The 20,530-nt window shown below is 43.4% G+C and overlaps 1 protein-coding gene across 2 annotated transcripts in view; it reads left to right on the top strand.

The window, feature by feature from the left end:
* The first annotated feature begins 3,060 nt into the window (after window positions 1-3,060).
* RBMS2 (RNA binding motif single stranded interacting protein 2) overlaps window positions 3,061-20,530 on the top strand; it is a 59,738-nt gene continuing 42,268 nt past the window's right edge. The window contains exon 1 of one of the 2 annotated variants that reach the window (XM_081084391.1): window positions 3,061-3,380. In XM_081084391.1, the coding sequence (XP_080940517.1) occupies window positions 3,315-3,380 (66 nt within the window). In that variant the 5' untranslated portion in view covers window positions 3,061-3,314. The remainder of the gene's footprint in view (window positions 3,381-20,530) is intronic. The other variant, XM_081084390.1, reaches the window with a different exon arrangement.

Raw genomic sequence — 20,530 nt, 5'->3', positions numbered from 1 at the left:
GCACATGCCTGCGTTTCTGGCTCAATCCCCAGTACGGGGCAAGCAGGAGGCAGCCCATTGATGTTAGGCTCTCACATCACTGTTTCTCCTTTTCCCTCTCCCTTCCTCCCTCTCTAAAAATCAATAAACTATTCTTAAAATTTTTATTGAATTTATTAGGGTGACATGGGTTAATAAAGTTATATAGGTTTCAGGTGTACAATTACATAATACATCATCTGTATATTATACTGTGTAGTCACCACTCCACATCTCCTTCCATCACCATTTATCCCCCCTTTACCTGCTCCACCTCCCCCCTCCCTTTCCCTCTAGTAATCGCCATACTGTTGTGTGTCTGAGTTTTTTCCTTTCTTTGCCTAATCCCTTCACCTCTTTCACTCAGCTGCCCAAGCCCCATCCCCTCTGACTCATATAATCTTTTGAATGTAACTAAGATACTAGTTTTTGGAAATGTTCACTTCAGATCACCAAATCTGGGTTATACAATACCCAGAGGGACACACACTGGGGACAGGAGAGTAATTAATCATAATGGAGCTAACATCTATTGAGTGTTTACCAAGTGCCAGGCACATTTATTTCTTTGTTTATTTATTTATTTATTTATTTATTTATTTATTTATTTATTCTTTTCTTTTTTTTTTTGTTAATCCTCACCCGAGGATATTTTTCCCGTTGATTTTTAGAGAGTGGAAGGGAGGGGGAGAGACAGAGAGAGACCTTGATTGGTTGCCTCCTGCACACAGCCCCCTGTTGGGCCGGGGATGGAGCCTGCAAGCCAGGTTTGTGCCCTTGACCAGAATGGAACCTGGGACCCTTCAGGTCCGACGCTCTATCCACGGAGCCAAACCGGCCAGGGCAACCAGGCGCCTTTATATGTATTGCCTTACTTCATTTCACTGCCATTTTAGGAATGAGATACTATTTATTTACTGTTTTACGATAAAAAAGCAAGGCTCAGACATGTGAAATAATTCTCCCAGCACCACTCGGCTTGTGAGTGACAGGATAAACCAGAACTTAGATTTTATTCCAAACACTACCGGTGTGGGCATTATCCCTATTGTGCAAATGAGTGAGCTAGAGATGTTAACTCACATAAATGGTGACTAAATTGAGGTGTCGGGATTTGAACTCATGCCTACTTCTCTCTAAAACGCATGGTTTTAACTGTTTTCAGTTCTAAGGCATCATTAAGCATTAAGGAATGCAATAAGAGAACACAATGCATTGAGAATGTTAGAATTTTTTAAAAAGTCGTATTAGGTTGACTGCCATTATAAACCCCATTATAAATCAGGCCTTAACGTTTGAGGTTTTTGTACTACGTTAGGCTAAAGAAGAAAACATTAACTAAGGGCCTAAAGAGCCAGGATAACTTGGTATATAATGAATGAGAATCTCTGAGGGTAGAAAAGGGACTGTGAAAAACGGCATCACTGAGAGATGCCTCCGTTAACTTATTTGCCGCACTGGCCGCTGTGCTTCCAATCCATTGCATTTCCCGCGTGGAGGCTGCTCCCACCCTTCCTGTGTCCCCTCAGCTGAGCAGGCGCTTCCTGTCCTATTGGAAATGAAAGTCAGAGACTGGGGGTGTGGGGGGTGTGCATTGACTCTGCAGAACGTTGGTACTGTCTGTCCTATTATCACAGCAAAAGAAGTGACAGGAGAACCGAGACTGGGGCTTCATTAGCGGGAGGGTTTGGGCTTCATGGTGCTTGTGGGAAAGCAGACAGGGTTAATCTATGTCTTAGGAGACTATCCATCCTGGAGAAGGGATTGGAAGGCTTTCACTCTCCATCCCTGTCCCACTTGGGTTTGTGGGAGTTACTGGGCATCATTCTGGCACTTCTGGTTTCCTACCAGCTTCTGTTCTTGTGAAGGCTATTCTACAGGACATTCCTTTGAAACTTGGAGGTGAGTGTTGCTGCAGCCGTGTTAGGTTCTTGACTCTAAGTTTGGGATCTTCCTTTCTAAAAACTTTGTATTTTTATTCTTTGTGAAGCATACGCTTTCTAAATAGTTTTGTTTGTTTTTTTCCTACAGCTCAGAGACGACTTGAAGCAAACATCTCTGTGAACTGAGTTTGGGCACACATTCCAGGTTTGGTGAGTATCTCTAGTTGTGGAGACTAGGAAACAGTGAGATAAAGAGTCAAATAAGATAGCTGAAGAAACCGCAAGGCATTATATCCCAATGAAGCCAGGGGGAAAGGAGAAGCACTAGGTACCGCGTTTTATGACAGAGTCTTGTTGGATAATCCCTTCCCAAGCATGAAGTCATACCTGTAGGAATCTGAAAAGCAGTGAGAGGCATCGGCCCATTAGCATGAGGACTGGGACTGTCCAAGGACACGAAACTAGTCATTTCCCACATTCTGTTTTGCTTTCCTCTGTTCGTTGGTGAGCCCTCCTGTTTGTTTTTTCTTCATGTACAAAGATCACTGTAAATATACAGGCTGTGTGTGGGGGGCGGGGGGGGGGGGTCCTGAGCTCGCCTCACGTGTTCTTAGTATGGTTTTCTTCACATGTTCTCCAAGGTAGGGTCCCAGTGGACAAGCTTGACATCTTACAGCTGGTATCTAAGGGAAAATAATCCTCGTGGTCTTTTCTTTTTCTTTTCTTTTTAAAATATATTTTATTTATTTTTTATAGAGAGGAAGGGAGAGGGACAGAGAGCCAGAAACATCGACGAGAGAAACATCGATCAGCTGCCTCCTGCACGCCCCCCACTGGGGACATGCCCGCACCCCAGGCACATGCCCTTGACCGGAATCGAACCCGGGACCCTTCAGTCCCCAGGCCGACGCTCTATCCACTGAGCCAAACCGGTCAGGGTTCCTCATGGTCTTTTCAAGAGAATCAGAACTTGCTCATCGAGGAAAGGGGGTGGAATAGAAAGGGTAGACCTAAGAACTTTCCTTTTTGCTTGAACTACTGAGCCTGTGAAAAATTAAAAAATAACATCTTGGGCATTAGGACCCAGTGGTAGTTCCTCGTTCAGACTCTGGGTTAACTTCTCCCAGTGACGTCAAGAAGCAGCCCAAGCTCATTCTTTACCCCCACCCCCTCATTTTTCTCCCTCTTGCTCCTTTTCTCTCCCTTTCTCCTCCCCCTCACTTTACTCTCTCCCTCCCTCCTTCCCCTCCTTCCCTCCCTCCCTCCCTCTTCCTCCCTCTCCCTCTCCCCCTCTCCCTTTCTCTCCTTTCCTTCTCTCTCTCTCTCTCTCTCTCTCTCTCTCTCTCTCTCTCTCTCCCTCTCTCTTCCCTCCCTGTCCCTCTCCTCTCTTAGCTCCCTAATATTAAAGAGAAAATGCTGCTATCAGTGACTTCCAGACCTGGAATTTCAACTTTTGGCTATAACAAGAACAACAAAAAGGTAGGGAAAGTGCTTTTTTTGGAATTCAGCTACTTCCTTTTCTGGGGATCCGGGAGTGCTCTTGGCTTCAACATTCTCCTTAAGTCAGGAAAAGGATTCCTCTTCTCATCTCAGCACCTCTCTCTTTTCCACCACTTTCTGGCATCTTTTCTCACCTGGTCCTGAAGTTCCAGGAATTTACAGTCTTTGTATGTGAGGCCTGAGAAGGCAGGAGAATTAAAAACAAGTTTTTATCTTTGAGAAATGAAGTTAGTTTGACTTCCTGCTGATATACCTAATCTCCACAGGGATAATATGTCATCTCAGACCCTGGCCCCTAGCCCACCCCTCTCCAATATTATTTTATCTTTTTGGTTAACTGTTTCTGTTCTCCCCACCCCACCTTCCTTCCTACCCGTTTGACCAGCATTATCAGGTAGCAGAAATATAGTTGGTGAAATCACAACAGTTTCATCAAGACGGGGGTATAGTCTTCTAGACGAGAGCCTACCCCACCCAGCCCGAAGGGAAGGAGCCTTAAGAGAAGACATCCTTTAGGGTTAAGGCAGAGAGGTCTGTGATTCTGTGGGTTTGCTGGTGCTTTGAGATCTGTAGGTGGCCAGGCTCAGCAGGGATCCTTGGAGTCTTTGGGATTAACCAGAGGCCGCCAAAAAGTTATCTTTGCTGGAGCCCAGAGGCCCTCTGGAGAGAGGTGGACATCATGCCAACACTTGCCACGGAATATCCTTGGCAATTTTTTGTTTGTTTGTTTGTTTGTTTTTTGACATTTCAGGGCATACAATGCTGATTGGGGGGAACTTCATGCTGTAACAGAAAGACCCTTTACCCTCTCTCAGTGTTGTAGCTGTTCTTTGAAGAAAAAAGGGACCGTAGACATTTAGGGATCTTTTGATCACCTGATGGGAGTGTTGGAAGTGGGGAAGGATTCCTGCTGCTCTCTCATATACATAAAGAGACTATTACAGGTAGATTTAAACAGTGTGTGATCGAGGCAGTGGGGAAAATGTTTAGACCCAAGACATTTAGCGTTAGTTTATAGGTGTTAGTTTATATGTGTTCATTCTGTTTATACCCTTGAAAAAATATAGGTCTGTTGTTGGTTATTTATAATACATACACGCATATTTATAACACATACACACACCTTGTATATGACTTTGATAGAGGGATAGTTCACCTGTCTTTCGTCTTTTCAAATCTTATATATACTGTATGAAAATTTCCTTCCTAGTTTTTCCCCTCCAAGTCTTCCCAGGTAACCAGACCCATTAAAATAAAGTAAAATGAATTACAGGAATTAGTTTTTTTCCTCCTAGGGGTTTCATGTATTTGATGCTATCTAAATCTCTTTTCTTAGCTCTATACTCCCTCCCCCACTTGTAGTATAAAACAAAACAAAACATTTAACCATCTTCTAAATCTAGGATAGTGTAGGGGACAAAGAGGTATGCTTATGGGTTTGTGTTTAAATCTTATATCTCTTCATGATTACTTGTAAGGTTTGAGAAGCAATTCAGGAAACATTGGCGGGGTGGGGGTAGATAAATGCTTACTAATATATTTGTCAAGAATTCTCAATAATTCTCATTATTGATGTTTCTATCTCCCTCTCCCTTCCTCTCTGAAATCAATAAAAATATATTTAAGAAGAAGAAGAAAAAAAAGAATTCTTTGGGTTCTTACACATCAATGTTATGATGACATCACTTCGTGACTATATTTATGATTCCTGTGTGTATGTGTAGGTTTGTGACTATTTGGTATATTTAGACTAAAGCATTACTGTATTGTTCTTCGTTTTTGTGAAGAAATATAGGGTTTAATGTGTTCACTTCTCTTTTGGGGAAAGTGTTTTGGATGGATTTGCTCATGTAATTTGTGCATTTTTTGTGTGTGTGTTAATCCTCACATGAGGATATTTTTTCCATTGCTTTTCAGAGAGAGTGGAAGGGTGGGGGGAGAGAGAGAGAGAAACATCAATGTGAGATAGACACAGAGACACATGGACTGGTTGCTTCCCCCACAGTCTGAAGGAGGGGGTGCCCTTGACCGGGGAATTGAATCCTCAAACCCTTGACCCTTCAGTATGCACACTGATGCTTTTACCACTGACCCATACCAGCCACAGCTAATTTGTGCATTTTTATATCCAAGGTATAATTTTAAAAATAACTTATTAATTTTTACTAGTAAATATAAGACATGCCAATTTAAAAAACACACACTTAAGCATAAAGAGGTTTATAAAATTAAAAATCAAGTCCTCCCTTCATGTCCTGAAGTTTATTACCCAAATCTCACCCCTCAAGGAAAATAACTGGCAGCAGTTTGGACTATGTATCCTACCAGACTTTGTATGACAAGGTAAAGTTATAATTTTATGTTGGCTTATTTGCCATTTCTATTAAGATTTCAGTTTCTTGCCTGGCTGGCATGGCTCAGTGATTGAGCATCGACCTATGACCCAAGAGGTCACGGTTCGATTCCTGGTCAGGGCACAGGCCCGGGTTGCGGGCTCTTCCCCAGTGTGGGGTGTGCAGGAGGCAGCTGATCAATGATTCTCTCTCACCATTGATGTTTCTATCTCTCTTTCCCTCTCCCTTCCTCTCTGAAATCAATAAAAATATTTTTTTAAAAAAAGAATTTAGTTTCTCAAGTAGAACAAGTCCAGGTAATAACGTTCTTGGACATGTCGAAAATATTTAAAAATTGAAAGACCAATCAAACTCTAAACTTCTGAAAAAGTACAAATTATAAAATATCTGCTTTAAACAAAAACACAGAGACCAATGGGACGGAATTGAGAGCCCAGAAATAAACCTACACATATATGGGCAATTAATTTACGATACAGGAGCCAAGAATGCACAATAAATGGTGTTGGGAAAACTGGACAGCCACATGCAAAAGAATAAAACTAGATCACTATCTTATAACACGCGCACAAATTAACTCAAGATGGATTGACGACTTGAATGTAAGAGCTGAAACAATAAAATACATAGAAGAAAACGTTAAGTACTAAGCTTCTGGACAATGGTTCACAATGGTGTTTTTTTTTTAATTTGACTTTAAAGGCAAAGGTAACAAAAATAAATGAAATGAGTCTCCATCCAACTAAAAAGCTTCTGCACAGAGAGGAAACCATCAACAAAACAAAAAGGCAACTACCCAAATGGGAGAAGATATTTTCTTTTTTTTGGAGATGATATTTCCAATTAGAGGTTAATACCAAAATATATAAAGAATTCATACAACTGTGCTCGCTTAGGCAGCACATATACTACAACTGGAATGATACAGAGAAGATTAGCATGGCCCTTGCACAAGGATGACACGCAAGTTCGTGAAGCGTTCCATATTTAAAAAACAAAAAACAACTCATACAACTCAACAACAAAAAAATAAATAGTCCAAATAAAAAACAGGCAGAGGATCTGACTAGAAATTTTTTTCAAGCAAGACATACAGATGGCAAACAGACATATGAAAAGATGCTCAACACCACTAATTATTAGGGGAATGCAAATCAAACAACACATGTAAAATTTCTAATAAAGGCAGATTTTTTCCTCAGGATGTAGTATTTTTGTTTGTTTGTTTGTTTGTTTGAATCCTTACCTGAGGATATTTTTCCATTGATTTTTAGAGAGAGTGGAAGGGAGAGAGAAAGACAGAGAAAAACATTGATGTGAGAGACACATCGATTGGTTGCCTTTGCACACACCCTGAGCAGGGCTGGGGATCGAGCCTTTAGCCTCGGTACATACCCTTGACTGCAATTGAACCCAGGACCCTTCAGTCCCAAGCCTGATGCTCTTTCCGCTGAGCCAAACAGGCCAGGGCAAGATGTAGTGTTGAATATCCATTCCTTTCTTTGGAATTAAAATAGTCACAGAAGGGGGAAAATGTGGATTTCAAAGAGATTTTCTGTAAAATAATGTGGTACATTAAATAAATCTATTTTAATGGTCTTTAATTAATCTTAGCTCATTAAAAAAAAAAGCTAAAGTAAAAAGATCTGTGTTCTAGGGTCTCAACACTGATTCTTCAATGTTGGAAAGAGTTGCCTCAGTAGAGATTTGCAGGTAGGTGAGATTGAAAGAGGAAATGTTTGGGACTAAAGGAATTTCAGACTTGTAAAGGGCTTAACCACACCTTCCCTGACATCATCTTCCTGGCATGTGTTATTATATTTTAACTCCTCAGAGCATCAACAATCATTTCCTTTGGAAAAAAATAAAAGGGACTGGGATAATTTGCCTTTCCCAACATATTTTGCATAAATTTCTGTTTTCTCTTGATCTTATATTGAAAAATCAATGGAGAGTGGGAGGCAATGATGAGTGTAAGACTGACTGGTGGGTGCCCTGGCTGGTTTGGCTCAGTGGATGGAGGGTCAGCCTGCGGACTGAGGGGTCCCAGGTTCGATTCCAGTCAAGGGCACATGCCTGGGTTGTGGGCTTGATCCCCAGTAGGGGTCGTGCAGGAGGCAGCTGATCAATCATCACTGGTGTTTCTATCTCTCTCTACCTCTTCCTTCCTCCCTGAAATCTCTCTCTATATAGATAGATAGATAGATAGATAGATAGATAGATAGATAGATACACTAGAGGCCTGGTGCACAAATTCGTGTACTGGTAGGGTCTGGCCAGCCCACCCCGATCGGGGCCGATTGGGCTGGGCTGGCCTGGGGGGAGGAGCCGTGGGCGGTTGGCCGGCCCGGTCCCTATTGGGATGGGGGGCCATAGGGGGTGGGGCCAGCCAGGGGGAGGGGCCTTGGGCAGTTGGCCAGCTGGTCCTGCCCCCTGGTCAAACTCCCAGTCGAACTCCCAGTAAAGGGGACAATTTGCATATTAGCCTTTTATTATATAGGATAAAAGGCCGACTGGTGGGCTTTGCCAGATCTTTACTCTTTTAGAAGCTTGAGTTACCTGAAATTTTCAGAGTTTACTCAAGAGAGAAGAAAATGAGAAGCAATACTATAAATTGTTTATAGTTCAGACAAGGAGAGAGAAATTTCTTTTGTTTACTACATTTTCATCTAGTTTCCATCAAATTATATTTAGTAGAACTGTGGACTAAGAACTTTTAGTTTTTAACATCTTTTGATTGGGGTAGCTATTAGTTCTGTTATCAGTAATACAATTAACTCAGTTGGTTAAAGTTTAGTGGTAATGTCTTTCCATTGATCCTCCTTTCCTGTTTTTGCACTATTACACAAATTTATGATCTCATTACAGATTATCTTTACTTTGATAATAAACATCTAGCATGATCTCCTTACCTCCTATTTCTCTGCCCCTAATCCTTGCCCCCAGGTAATTTTATACCTGCTGCCAGAACAGCCTTCCAACATTCCAGTAGTCTAGTGCTGAGCATTTCTTTTTTTTTTTTTTTAATAAATCTTTATTGTTCAGATTATTACAGTTGTTCCTCTTTTTTTCCCCCATAACCCCCTCCCCCCACTGTCCTCATCCATAGGTGTACAATTTTTGTCCAGTCTCTTCCCACACCCCTCACACCCGCTTCTCCCCGAGAATTGTCAGTCCACTCCCTTTCTATGCCCCTGATTCTATTATATTCACCACTTTATTCTGTTCATCAGATTTTTTATTCACTTGATTTTTAGATTCACTTGTTGATAGGTATGTATTTGTTGTCACTTTGTTGTTCATAATTTTTATCTTTACCTTTTTCTTCTTCTTCCTCTTCTTAAAGAATACCCTTCAGCATTTCATATAATATTGGTCTGGTGGTGATGAACTCCTTTAGCTTTTTCTTGTCTGTGAAGCTCTTTATCTGACCTTCAATTCTGAATGATAGCTTTGCTGGGTAGAGTAATCTTGGTTGTAAGTTCTTGCTATTCATCACTTTGAATATTTCTTGCCACTCCCTTCTGGCCTGCATAGTTTCTGTTGAGAAATCAGCTGACAGTTGTAGGGATACTCCCTTGTAGGTAACTAACTGTTTTTCTCTTGCTGCTTTTAAGATTCTCTCTTTGTCTTTTGCTCTTGGCATTTTAATTATGATGTGTCTTGGTGTGGTCCTTTTTGAATTCCTTTTGTTTGGGACTCTCTGTGCTTCTTGGACTTGTAAGTCTATTTCTTTCACCCAGTAGGGGACATTTTCTATCATTATTTCTTCAAATAGGTTTTCAATATCTTGCTCTCTCTCTTCTTCTGGCACCCCCTTAATTCGATGTTGGTATACTTGGAGTTGTCCCAGAGGCTCCTTACATTATCTTCATATTTTTGGATTCTTTTTTCTTTTTGCTTTTCCGGTTGGGTGTTTTTTGCTTCTTCATATTTCAAATCTTTGACTTGATTCTTACGATCCTCTAGTCTGCTGTTGGATCTCTGTATATTATTATTTATTTCAGTCAGTGTATGTTTAATTTCTAGTTGGTCCTGTTTCATATCCTTGAGGGTCTCACTAAATTTCTCAGAGGTTTCTAGAAGATTCTTGAGTAACCTTATAACCATGGTTTTAAACTCTATATCCAGTAGTTTGCTTTCCTCCGTTTCTTTCGTTTGTGACCAGTTTCTTTGTCTCCGCATTTTGGCTGCTTCCCTGTGTTGATAAAGTGGCTTTGTGTGCTAGGTGTCCTATAGGGCCCAGTGGCTCAGCCTCCCTAATTACCTGAGGTGGGCACTCTTGGTGCACCCCTTTGTGGGCTGTGTGCACAGTCCTGTTGTAGTTAAGCCTTGATTGCTGTTGGTATCACTGGGAGGAATTGACCATCAGGCCAATTGGCTGTGAGGACCAGCTGTGTCTACAATGGGAGAACTGCTGTGCTGGATATACCCTTATAGGGCAGGACTTGCTTCAGTAGGGCTTTGGTGCTCACTGAGTCTGCCCCTTGAGTGTGTCACTTATGGATACGAAGAGTTGTACTCTGTTATGGTCTCATGCTGACCACTGGATACATGCTCTTGGATCTCCAAGGAGGTGCAAAGTCAGCCACTGCCTGAGGCCACCCAGCAGGAGCTACAGAGAGATCTGTAGATTTCTCCTCTTTGTGGTTTGGAAGTGCCCAGATGAAGCCCAGCTGTGAAGCAATGCAGGTTGCTGTCAAGCCTTGGCCTTCTTTTGAAAGCTTTGGCACTCTTTGACCCAGCAGCAGTTTATTAGGTTTTAGATTGCAAAAGAACAGGCCATTCATATGCAAAAGCCTATGCTCACAGCTTGGGTGGGGTTGTAAAATTGGGTGGGGCAGGATCTCAGGGAATCACCAGGGTGGAGCAACCAGCAATGGCTGCCTGTCAGCCACGCCTCGGAGAGGTTCCCAGGTCTCTGTGTCCCGTGGCCCTGTACAGGCACCTCTGCAAGCACCTCTGTGAGAAAGCTGCCCTCGCGTTCCTGTCCTGATGCCAGACAGTCCAGTTTCTCCCTGTATGAGTCTGGGTCCCCAGAGTCTCGCCCAGAACTGGAGTTCAGAGCAATCGAGAGCTTCTATCTCCCTCCTGATTGAACAGCCTACCCAGTTGCCAGCCCATTTCTGTGCGCGCCTTTGTACCTCCGCACTTCCGCACCTCTGCACCTCCTACCAGTCTCAATGTGCTTTTCTCTTTCCTTCTAGTTGTATAACTTCCACTCAGCCAGCCTTCCCATGCTTCTGGATGATGTCCGTTTTGTCTTTTAGTTATAGTTTTGATGTGGTTGTGTGAGACAGTAAGTACAGGTGTGTAGCTATCCTGCCATCTGGGTTCCTCCCCTGCTGAGCATTTCTTGTATAAAACCTTTTTTTAAAAAAAATAAATATTTTTTTATTGATTTCAGAGAGGACAGGAGAGGGAGAGGGAGATAGAAACATCAATGATGAGAATCATTGGTCAGCTACTTCCTGCACGCCTCCCTACCCCCCACTGGAGATCTAGCCTGCAACCCGGGCATGTGCCCTGACCGGGAATTGAACCGTAACCTCCTGGTTCATAGATAGACACTCAACCACTGAGCCACGCCAGCTGGGCTGTATAAAAACTTTTAATGACTATATAGTACCTGCTAAACAAAGTTCAAATCCTTAGCCCAGTACTCACTATTGATCTAGCCTTTCCTTATCTTCCCCATGTACCCCCATTAACTACAAAAACCAGGGAAAAGAAAGGATTGCAACCCAGTACATGCAGACATGGCAAGCTATACTGCCCTGTGTGCCAAGATGGAGAGGTACTTATAGAGAGGAAAAAGGAAGGGGAGGGGCAGTTACAACCATAGAGTTTCATTTAAGCATAGAGGTCTTCCAAAGCGTTCTCTCTCTCTCTCTCTCTCTCTCTCTCTCTCTCTCTCTCTCTCTCATATTTTTATTGATTTCAGAGAGGAAGGGAGAAGGAGAGAGAGATAGAAACATCAATGATGAATCGGCTGCCTCCTGCACACCCCACACTGGGGATCGAGCCTGCACGCCAGCCTGGAAGGTTCTCTTGATGCCATAGAATGCAAGAACTCATCTCATAAGCCCAACTCCTTCCACAGATCCTCCCAAATGATCAGGTTCATTATGTCTCAGTCATAATCTTTATCATTCCCCATGATTCCATACATTCACTCTGGTTTAGCCAGTTGTGTTACCTATAGTTCTCCTTTGATTGTTGGTTTATATTTCTCATGCTGTAAGAAAATACTCTGTAAAACAAAAATATAGGTAAGAAATGGGACAGGGAAAATAAAGATTAGAATAAGAGGTCAGTTGGAATTAAATGCAAATGTGCAAACCATAATTTTATCCTGAAAGATGAAAATGGAAGATGAAATGTCAGTGTAGGTGTGGTTGGTGACTTTGACAAACAATTTCAGAGTGGGGAGCAAAAAGCAAGGTTGAATGGGTTGATGAGTGAAACAAGGTAAGGAAGTATACATGGGGTGTGTACAGACCAGTCTTTTAAGAACTTTGATTAAGATGGAGAGCAGAACCCAATTAAAAAATGGACTAAAGATCTGAATGGATATTTCTCCAAAGAAGATCTATAAGTAGCCATGAAAAGATGCTCAGCGTCATTAGCCACTGAAGAACTGAAAATCAAAACCACAATGAGCTATCACTTCACACTCTCCAGGATGGCTGTAATTAAAAAGACAGGCAGTAATGTAGAGTAATTGGACCCTCCATACACTGCTGGTGGGAATGTAAAATGGGCAGTTTCTTTGGGAAGCAGTTTGGCATTTCCTTAAAAGGTTAAACACATTTCTGGTTTATACCCAAGAGAAATTAAGATCTATGTGCAGGGGCATGCTGGTAGTGGCACCAGAGAATAGGGAGAAGGCCGCTGAGGAGTGCGAAACAGCAGGTGAAGGTCCCACAGAGGCCTGATCGCTGAGACACTCAGTCCACTGGAAAGTATGAGTGATTCCAGGCAGCAGTCGCTGTTCTTCATCACACCCTGGGTCCACAGGAGCTCTGTGCTGTGAGATAACATTGCACAATGAGGTGGCGGACCCTGAGATCAGGAGTACACAAGTAAGATGTGCAAGCAATTGCTGGTTTTGCACCCAGCTATTCTTGCATCACCTGTGCCTGGAATATTTAGCCAAATTTGGGTGGTGATGGCAATATCATTTTATAAAGCTGGAAAACTTAATGGCTATATTGAAAAATATGGATATAAGGTGGAGGCACCACAAAGAATAACTCCTGTAATTCTTCAAAACAGCCTTTTCTATTCACTCATGGTTAGGCTTGCTCCAGCCTGGAATAAAACTGGCTATCGGTTAGTACAATAAAGTAATAAATAAAATAAAAGATGTCTACACAAAAACCTGGATACCAATATTCATAGCAGCATTGTTTATAATAGTCCAAATATTTCTCAACTGATAAATGGATAAATAAAATGTTGCATATACCCATCCAGTAGAATTTTTCATTTTATTCAATAAAAAGGAATAGAGTACTGATACGTTCTACAAAATGGATAACCCTGAACACATTATGCCGGTGACAGAAGCCATTCACAGAAAAACACATATTATATATTTTCATTTATGTGAAACATCCAGAATAGGCAAATTCACAGAGAGCAGATTGGTGGTTGCCTAAGTCTTTGGGAAGGGGGATGGTTGGAGGGAAATGGGAGGGAGTGGTAATGGTGGGTAATGGGTTTCTTTTTAGGGTAATGAAAATGCTCTAAATTTTTAAAAAAATATGTTTTATTGATTTTAGGGAGAGGGAGAGAGAGAGAAACATCAATTGGCTGCCTCTTGCACACCCACTACTGGGCATCAAACTAGCAAGCTGTTGGTGTGTGGGATGATACTCAACCGACCGAGACACACTGGTCAGGGCGAAATGTTCTAAAATTGATTGTGGTAACGGTTGCACAGCTCTGTGACCTAAATACCATTGATTTATACTTGAAATGGGTTAATTACATGGCATATAAATTATACATCGATACAATTATTTTTATAAAGATGGGGAGCAGAGAAATGAGGTAAAGGCTGGCAGAGGATGGGGATGGTGTTGAGAGAATTTTCTTACAGATGGGAGATAAAGGCTGGTGTGGCTCAGTGGGTGAGCATTGACCCAGGAACCAAGAGGTCACCGGTTCAATTCCTGGTCAGGGCACATGCCCAGATTGCGGGCTCAATCCCCAGTAGGGGGCCTGCAGGACACAGTCAATTGATGATGTTTCTCTCTCATCGATGTTCCTATCTCTCCATCCTTCTCCTTTCCTCTCTTTCTAAAAAAAAAATCAATAAAAACATTTAAAGAAAAAGATGGGAGATAGATATGGAAGCCAAAATATAAAAAGAATCATGACAAGTTCCACTTATTTTCCAAATATATGTCATTATTTCTATCCCTCCCACTCTCTGATCCTTTTGTTGATGGGCCTTATGTATTCAGCCTCTGATTCTTTTGTTGTTTCTTCCTTTTGGAATGGCCTTTTTGTTCATGTATGCACTCCAGCCACATTCATTAAGCAGCTGCAACGCGCGCGTTACGCGTTGGGGCTAGGCGAGGTTGTGGCCCTTTAAGAGCTCGCAGTCAAAATTGCCTTTCAAAACCCTGCCTACCTCTTTAAGTTCAGCTCAAATGTTACCTTTTCTGTAAAGCATCTCCAAAATCTCCACCTCTCTTTTTCTGAGCCTCCATCATACTTTGTGCTTCTTTTAAGGTTTTTATATAATTTTGCGTTGTATGAGAATCATTCAGGCGATTGTTTTACCTTCATTGCTGGAGTGCGTACCCGGTAAAGGTTACTCAGTTTATTGTTCTCCCGAACACCTGATACGGCACCTTCAGCCTATGGAGTAGTTATTTTAAAAATACATCCTGCCTTGGCCAGTGTGGCTCAGCTGTCTGGGCAGTGTTCCGTCGGGCACCGAAAGGTTGCTAGTTCGATTCCCAGTCAGGGCACATGTCTGGGTTTCAGGCTCCATCCCCAGTGGGGGACATGCAGGAGGCAGCCAATCGATGTTTCACTCTCACATTGATATTTCTCTTTCCCTCTCCCTTCTCCTCTCCCTAAAAATCAATTTACAACAAATACACATCTATCAACAAGTGAATCTAAAAATCAAGTGAATAAATAATCTGATGAACAGAATAAACCGGTGATTATAATAGAATCAGGGGCATAGAAGGGAGTGGACTGACTATTCTCAGCGGGGTAAAGGGGTGTGGGGGATGCAGGAAGAGACTGGACAAAAATCGTGCGCCTATGGATGAGGACAGTGGGGGGTAAGGGCAGAGGGTGGGGTGGGAACTGGGTGGAGGGGAGCTATGGGGGGGAAAAAAGAGGAACAACTGTAATAATCTGAACAATAAAGATTTATTTATTTATTTTTAAATATTTTTTATTGATTTTTTACAGAGAGGAAGGGAGAGGGATAGAGAGTTAGAAACATCGATGAGAGAGAAACATCCATCAGCTGCCTCCGGCACACTCCCCACTGGGGATGTGCCCGCAACCAAGGTACATGCCCTTGACTGAAATCGAACCCGGGACCCTTCAGTCCGCAGGCCGACGCTCTAGCCACTGAGCCAAACTGGTTTCGGCAATTTTTATTATTTATTTTTAAAAATTAAATCTTTATTGTTCAGCCCTAACCGGTTTGGCTCAGTGGCTAGAGCGTCGGCCTGCGGACTGAAGGGTCCCGGGTTCGATTCTGGTCAGGGGCATGTGCCTGGGTTGCGGGCACATCGCCAGTGGGAGATGTGCAGGAGGCAGCTGGTCGATGTTTCTCTCTCATCGATGTTTCTGACTCTCTATCTCTCTCCCTTCCCCTCTGTAAAAAATCAATAAAATATATTAAAAAAAAAAAAGATATAACTTTAAAAAAAAAATAAAAAAATTAATTAATTAATTAATTAATTAATTAATTAAGATTAAGCAAAGAGGGCAGTATTATCTAATAAAAGAGAAACATGGTAATTAGTGTATGGCCGCTACCCTTCCCATTGGCTAATCAGGGCGATATGCAAATTAACTGCCAGCCAAGATGGCGGCCGGCAGCCAGGCAGCTTGAAACTAACATGAGGCTTGCTTGCTTCAGTGAAGGAGGAAACCAACGTTCTCCACCTGCCTTGCGGGCCTCTGAGTCTGCAGTTTGAAACACTGTAACAAATATAGAAGCTAAACAAAACCCCAGAAATCTGCTTTCAGCAAGCCGGGATCTCAGAGCTGGAGTTATACATTGTTTCGATTATAGAACCCAAACAAACCAGATACCTGCTTTCAGCAGCAGAGGCCTCAGAGCTGGAGCCAGAGCTAAAGCTGGCCCAGAATAAAAAAAAAAGAAAAAAAGGACCAGTTGGGAGCTTCAGCCCTCAGCACCTCACCCAGACTGGCCAGGCACCCCAGTGGGGACCCCCACGCTGAAGGGTGTGTGACCAGCTGCAAACAGCCATCATCCCCTCACCCAGGCTGGCCAAGCACCCCAGTGGGGACCCCCACCCTGATCCAGGACACCCTTCAGGGCAAACCAGCCGGCCCCCACCCGTGCACCAGGCCTCTATCCTATATAGTAAAAGGGTAATATGCCTCCCAGGAACCGGGATCAGCGTGACAGGGGGCAGCACCCAAACCCCCTGATCGCCCTGCGGCTCTGTGTGTGACAGAGGTCGGGGCCACAACCTCCCTATTGGCCCTACTCTGTGAGTGACAGGGGGGAGCTCCCCAACCCCCTGATCGACCCTGCTCTGTGCGTGACAGGGTAAGGAGCCCCAACCCTCCTGATGGGCCCTGCTCTGTGCATGACAGGGGGAAGCGCCCCAAACCCCGGATTGGCGCTGCTCTGTGCATGACAGAGTAAGGAGCCCCAATCCTCCTGATGGGCCCTGCTCTGTGCGTGACAGGGGGCAGCGCCCCAACCCCCCTGATTGGCCCTGCTCTGTGCATGACGGGGTGGCGCCGCAACCTCCCCATCGACCCTGCCTTGAGTGTGACGGGGGCGGTGCCCCAACTCCCCAATCGGCCCTACCCTGAGCGTGACTGAGGGTGGCATCGCAACCTCCCAATCCACCCTGCTCTGTGCATGACAGGGGGCGGCGTCCCAACTCCCCAATCAGCCCTGCTCTGAGCCCGACCAGGGGCTGCACCTAGGGATTGGGCCTGCCCTCTGCCACCCGGGAGCAGGCCTAAGCCAGCAGGGCGTTATCTCCCGAGGGGTCCCAGACTGCGAGAGGGCACAGGCCTGGCTGAGGGATCCCCCCTCCCCCCCGAGTGCACAAATTTTTGTGCACCGGGCCTCTAGTATTCTATATAAAATGTGAAATGTGGACTTAGAGCTGAGTTTAAATGTGGCTTTTGTCACTTAAAAAGCCATGACCTAGTTCCAAGTTTCTTAGGCTCCCTGACCTTGTATCCTTCATTGTAAAGTACTGATATCCTTTATTGGGTTATTTTGAGGATCAATAATATTTATTTTTTTAAAATATGTTTTTAGCCCTAGCCAGTTTGGCTCAGTGGATAGAGCATTAGCCTGTGGACTGAAGGGTCTCAGATTCAATTCCAGTCAAGGGCATGTACCTTCGTTGCTGGCTCAATCTCCTGGCATGTGCAGGAGGCAACCAATCGATGTGTCTCTCTCACATTAATGTCTCTCTCTCTCTCTCTCTCTCTCTCTCTCTCTCTCTCTCATCCCCCCACCCTTCCATTCTCTCTAAAAATCAATGGGAAAATATCCTTGGGTGAGGATTAACAGCTACAAAAAATATGTTTTTATTGGAGAGAGAGAGAGAGGGGGGGAGAGAGAGAGAGAGAGAGAGAGAGAGAGAGAGAGAGAGAGAGAAACATTGATCGGCTGCCCCCTGCTGGGGATGGAGTTGTAACCCAGACTTGTGACCTGACCAGGAATGGAACCAGTGACTTCTTGGTACATGGGACGATGCTCAACCAACTAAGCCACGCCAGCCAGGGTCAGGATCAGTAATATTTATATTTATAATCACATACCAGCATGTAAATAGATTGTTATTTCTTTTATCAAAAAACCCTTTTTCTTGATACCATTTTTTCCTGCTGCTGCCTCATTTCTCCTCTTCCCTTTATTTATTTATTTTTAATATATTTGTATTGATTGAAGAGAGTGAGGGAGAGGGAGAGAGAGAGAGAGAGAGAGAGAGAGAGAGAGAGAGAAACATCAATGATGAGAGAGAATTATTGATCAGCTGCCTCCTGCACACCCCACACTGGGGATCAAGCCTGCAACCCGGGCATGTGCCCTGACCCAGAATAGAACCATGACCTCTTGGTTCATAGGTCGACGCTCAACCCCTGAGCCTCACTGGCTGGGCTCCTTTTTCTTTTAAATACTCATCTGAGGATGTGTTTTTCATTGGTTCTAGAGAGAGAGGAAGGGAGAGGGAGAGAGAGAGAAACGCGAAATATCAGTATGAGAGAGAAACATCAATTGGTGCTTCTCTTATGCACCCTGATGGTGATTGAACCTACAGCCTAGGTGTGTGCTCTGACTGGGAATTAAACCCGTGACTGTTTGGTGCATGGGACGACGCTCTAACCACCTGTGCTACACCTGCCAGGGCAGACTTTCATATTCTTTTTCTGTTGTAACTCCTCATCCAAGTATATTTTTTCCATTGATTTTTAGAGAGAGTGGAAGGAGGGAGGGAGGGGTGGAGAGAGAGAGAAACACATTGACTGGTTGCCTCCTGCACACACACCAACAAGGCTGGGGATCTAACCTGCAACCCAGGTATGTGCCCTTGACCAGGAAGTGGACCTGGGGCCCTTTGATGCTTGGGCTGGTGCTCTAACCACAGAGCCACACCTGCCAGTGCCAGACCTTCATATTCTTTTTTTTTTTAATCTTTATTGTTGAAATCAGACTTTCATATTCTTGAACGGTCAGGTCTTAACCCTCATCTTACTTAATCTATTATCAACACTTGACACAGTTTCTTGATCACCCTGTTCCTTAAAACATGTTCTTGCCCTAGCCAGTTTGGCTCAGTGGATAGAGCATCGACCTGTGGCCTGAAAGGTCCTGGGTTCAATTCTGGTCAAGGGCACATACCTTAGTTGCATGCGGAAGGCAACCAATAGATGTGTTTCTTTCACATTGATGTTTATCTATCTCTCTGTCTCGCCCCTTCCCTTCCACATTCTAAAAAAAAAAAACAATGGAAAAGTATACCCCCCAAAACAAACAAAAGCACACTTTCTTGATTGGGTTCACAGAACACCGCACTCTCCTATTCCTCTTGTATTTATGGCCTCTCTCTCTCTCTCTCTCTCTCTCTTTTTTTTATTAAGTCTTTATTGTTCAGATTATTACATTTGTTCCTCTTTTTTTCCCCCCATAACTCGCCTCCTCCCAGTTCCCACCCCAACCTCCACCCTCACTCCCCACCCACTGTCCTCACCCATAGGTGCATGATTTTTGTCCAGTCTCTTCCCTCACCCCCACACCCCTTTCCCCCCCAAGAATAGTCAGTCCATTCCCTTTCTATGCCCCTGATTCTATTATAATCACCAGTTCATTCTGGTCATCAGATTATTTATTCACTTGATTCTTAGTTCACTTGTTGATAGATGCATATTTGTTGTTCGTAATTTGTATCTTTACCTTTTTCTTCTTCCTCTTCTTAAAGGATACCTTTCAGCATTTCATATAATACTGGTTTGATGGTGATGAACTCCTTTAGCTTTTTCTTATCTGTGAAGCTCTTTATCTGACCTTCTATTCTGAATGATAGCTTTGCTGGATAAAGTAATCTTGGTTGTAGGTTCTTGGTATTCATCACTTTGAATATTTCTTGCCACTCTCTTCTGGCCTGCATGGTTTCTGTTGAGAAATCAGCCGACAGTCGTATGGATACTCCCTTATAGGTAACTGAGTTTCTTTCTCTTGCTGCTTTTAAGATTCTCTCTTTGTCTTTTGCTCTTGACATTTTAATTATAATGTGTCTTGGTGTGGTCCTCTTTGGGTTCCTTTTGTTTGGGGTTCTCTGCGCTTCCTGGACCTGTAAGTCTATTTCTTTCACCAGGTAGGGGAAGTTTTCTGTCATTATTTCATCAAATAGGTTTTCAATATCTTGCTCTCTCTCATCTTCTGGCACCCCTATAATTCGGATGTTGGTATGCTTGAAGCTGTCCCAGAGGCTCCTTACACTATCTTCGTATTTTTGGATTCTTTTTTCATTCCGCCCCTCCGGTTGGGTGTTTTTTGCTTCTTCGCATTTCAAATCTTTGACTTGATTCTTGCGCTCCTCTGGTCTGCTGTTGGGAATCTGTATAATATTCTTTATTTCAGTCAGTGTATGCTTAATTTCTAGTTGGTTCTTTATCACAACATCAAGGGTCTCATTAGATTCTTGCAGATCTCATTAAGTTTATCGGCAGATTCTAGAAGATTATTGAAAGACCTTAAAAGTGTGGTTCTGAATTCTATATCCTCCATCGACATTTGTGTCCTGTTTCTTTGTCTCCGCATTTTTTTATGCTTTCTTGGTGCACCCCCTAGTGGTCTTTGTGCGCAGTCTTGTTGTAGTTAAGCCTTGATTGTTGTAGGTAATACTAGGGGGATTTGACCTCCAGGCCAACTGGCTGTGAGAATCAGCTGTGTCTGCAGTGGGAGAACTTTTGTCTTCTAGGGAGGTGCTAATCTAGCCCTTGCCTGAGGCTATCCAGCAAATGGCTCTGTGCAGGGCTTGGGCAGGGCGGGTCACACGAGATCAACAG

The sequence above is a fragment of the Myotis nattereri genome (assembly GCF_964212035.1).
Source record: "Myotis nattereri genome assembly, chromosome: 2".
NCBI lineage: Eukaryota > Metazoa > Chordata > Mammalia > Chiroptera > Vespertilionidae > Myotis > Myotis nattereri.
Note: the sequence above shows the minus strand (reverse complement) of the source record. Positions and strands in the feature narration are given on the sequence as shown.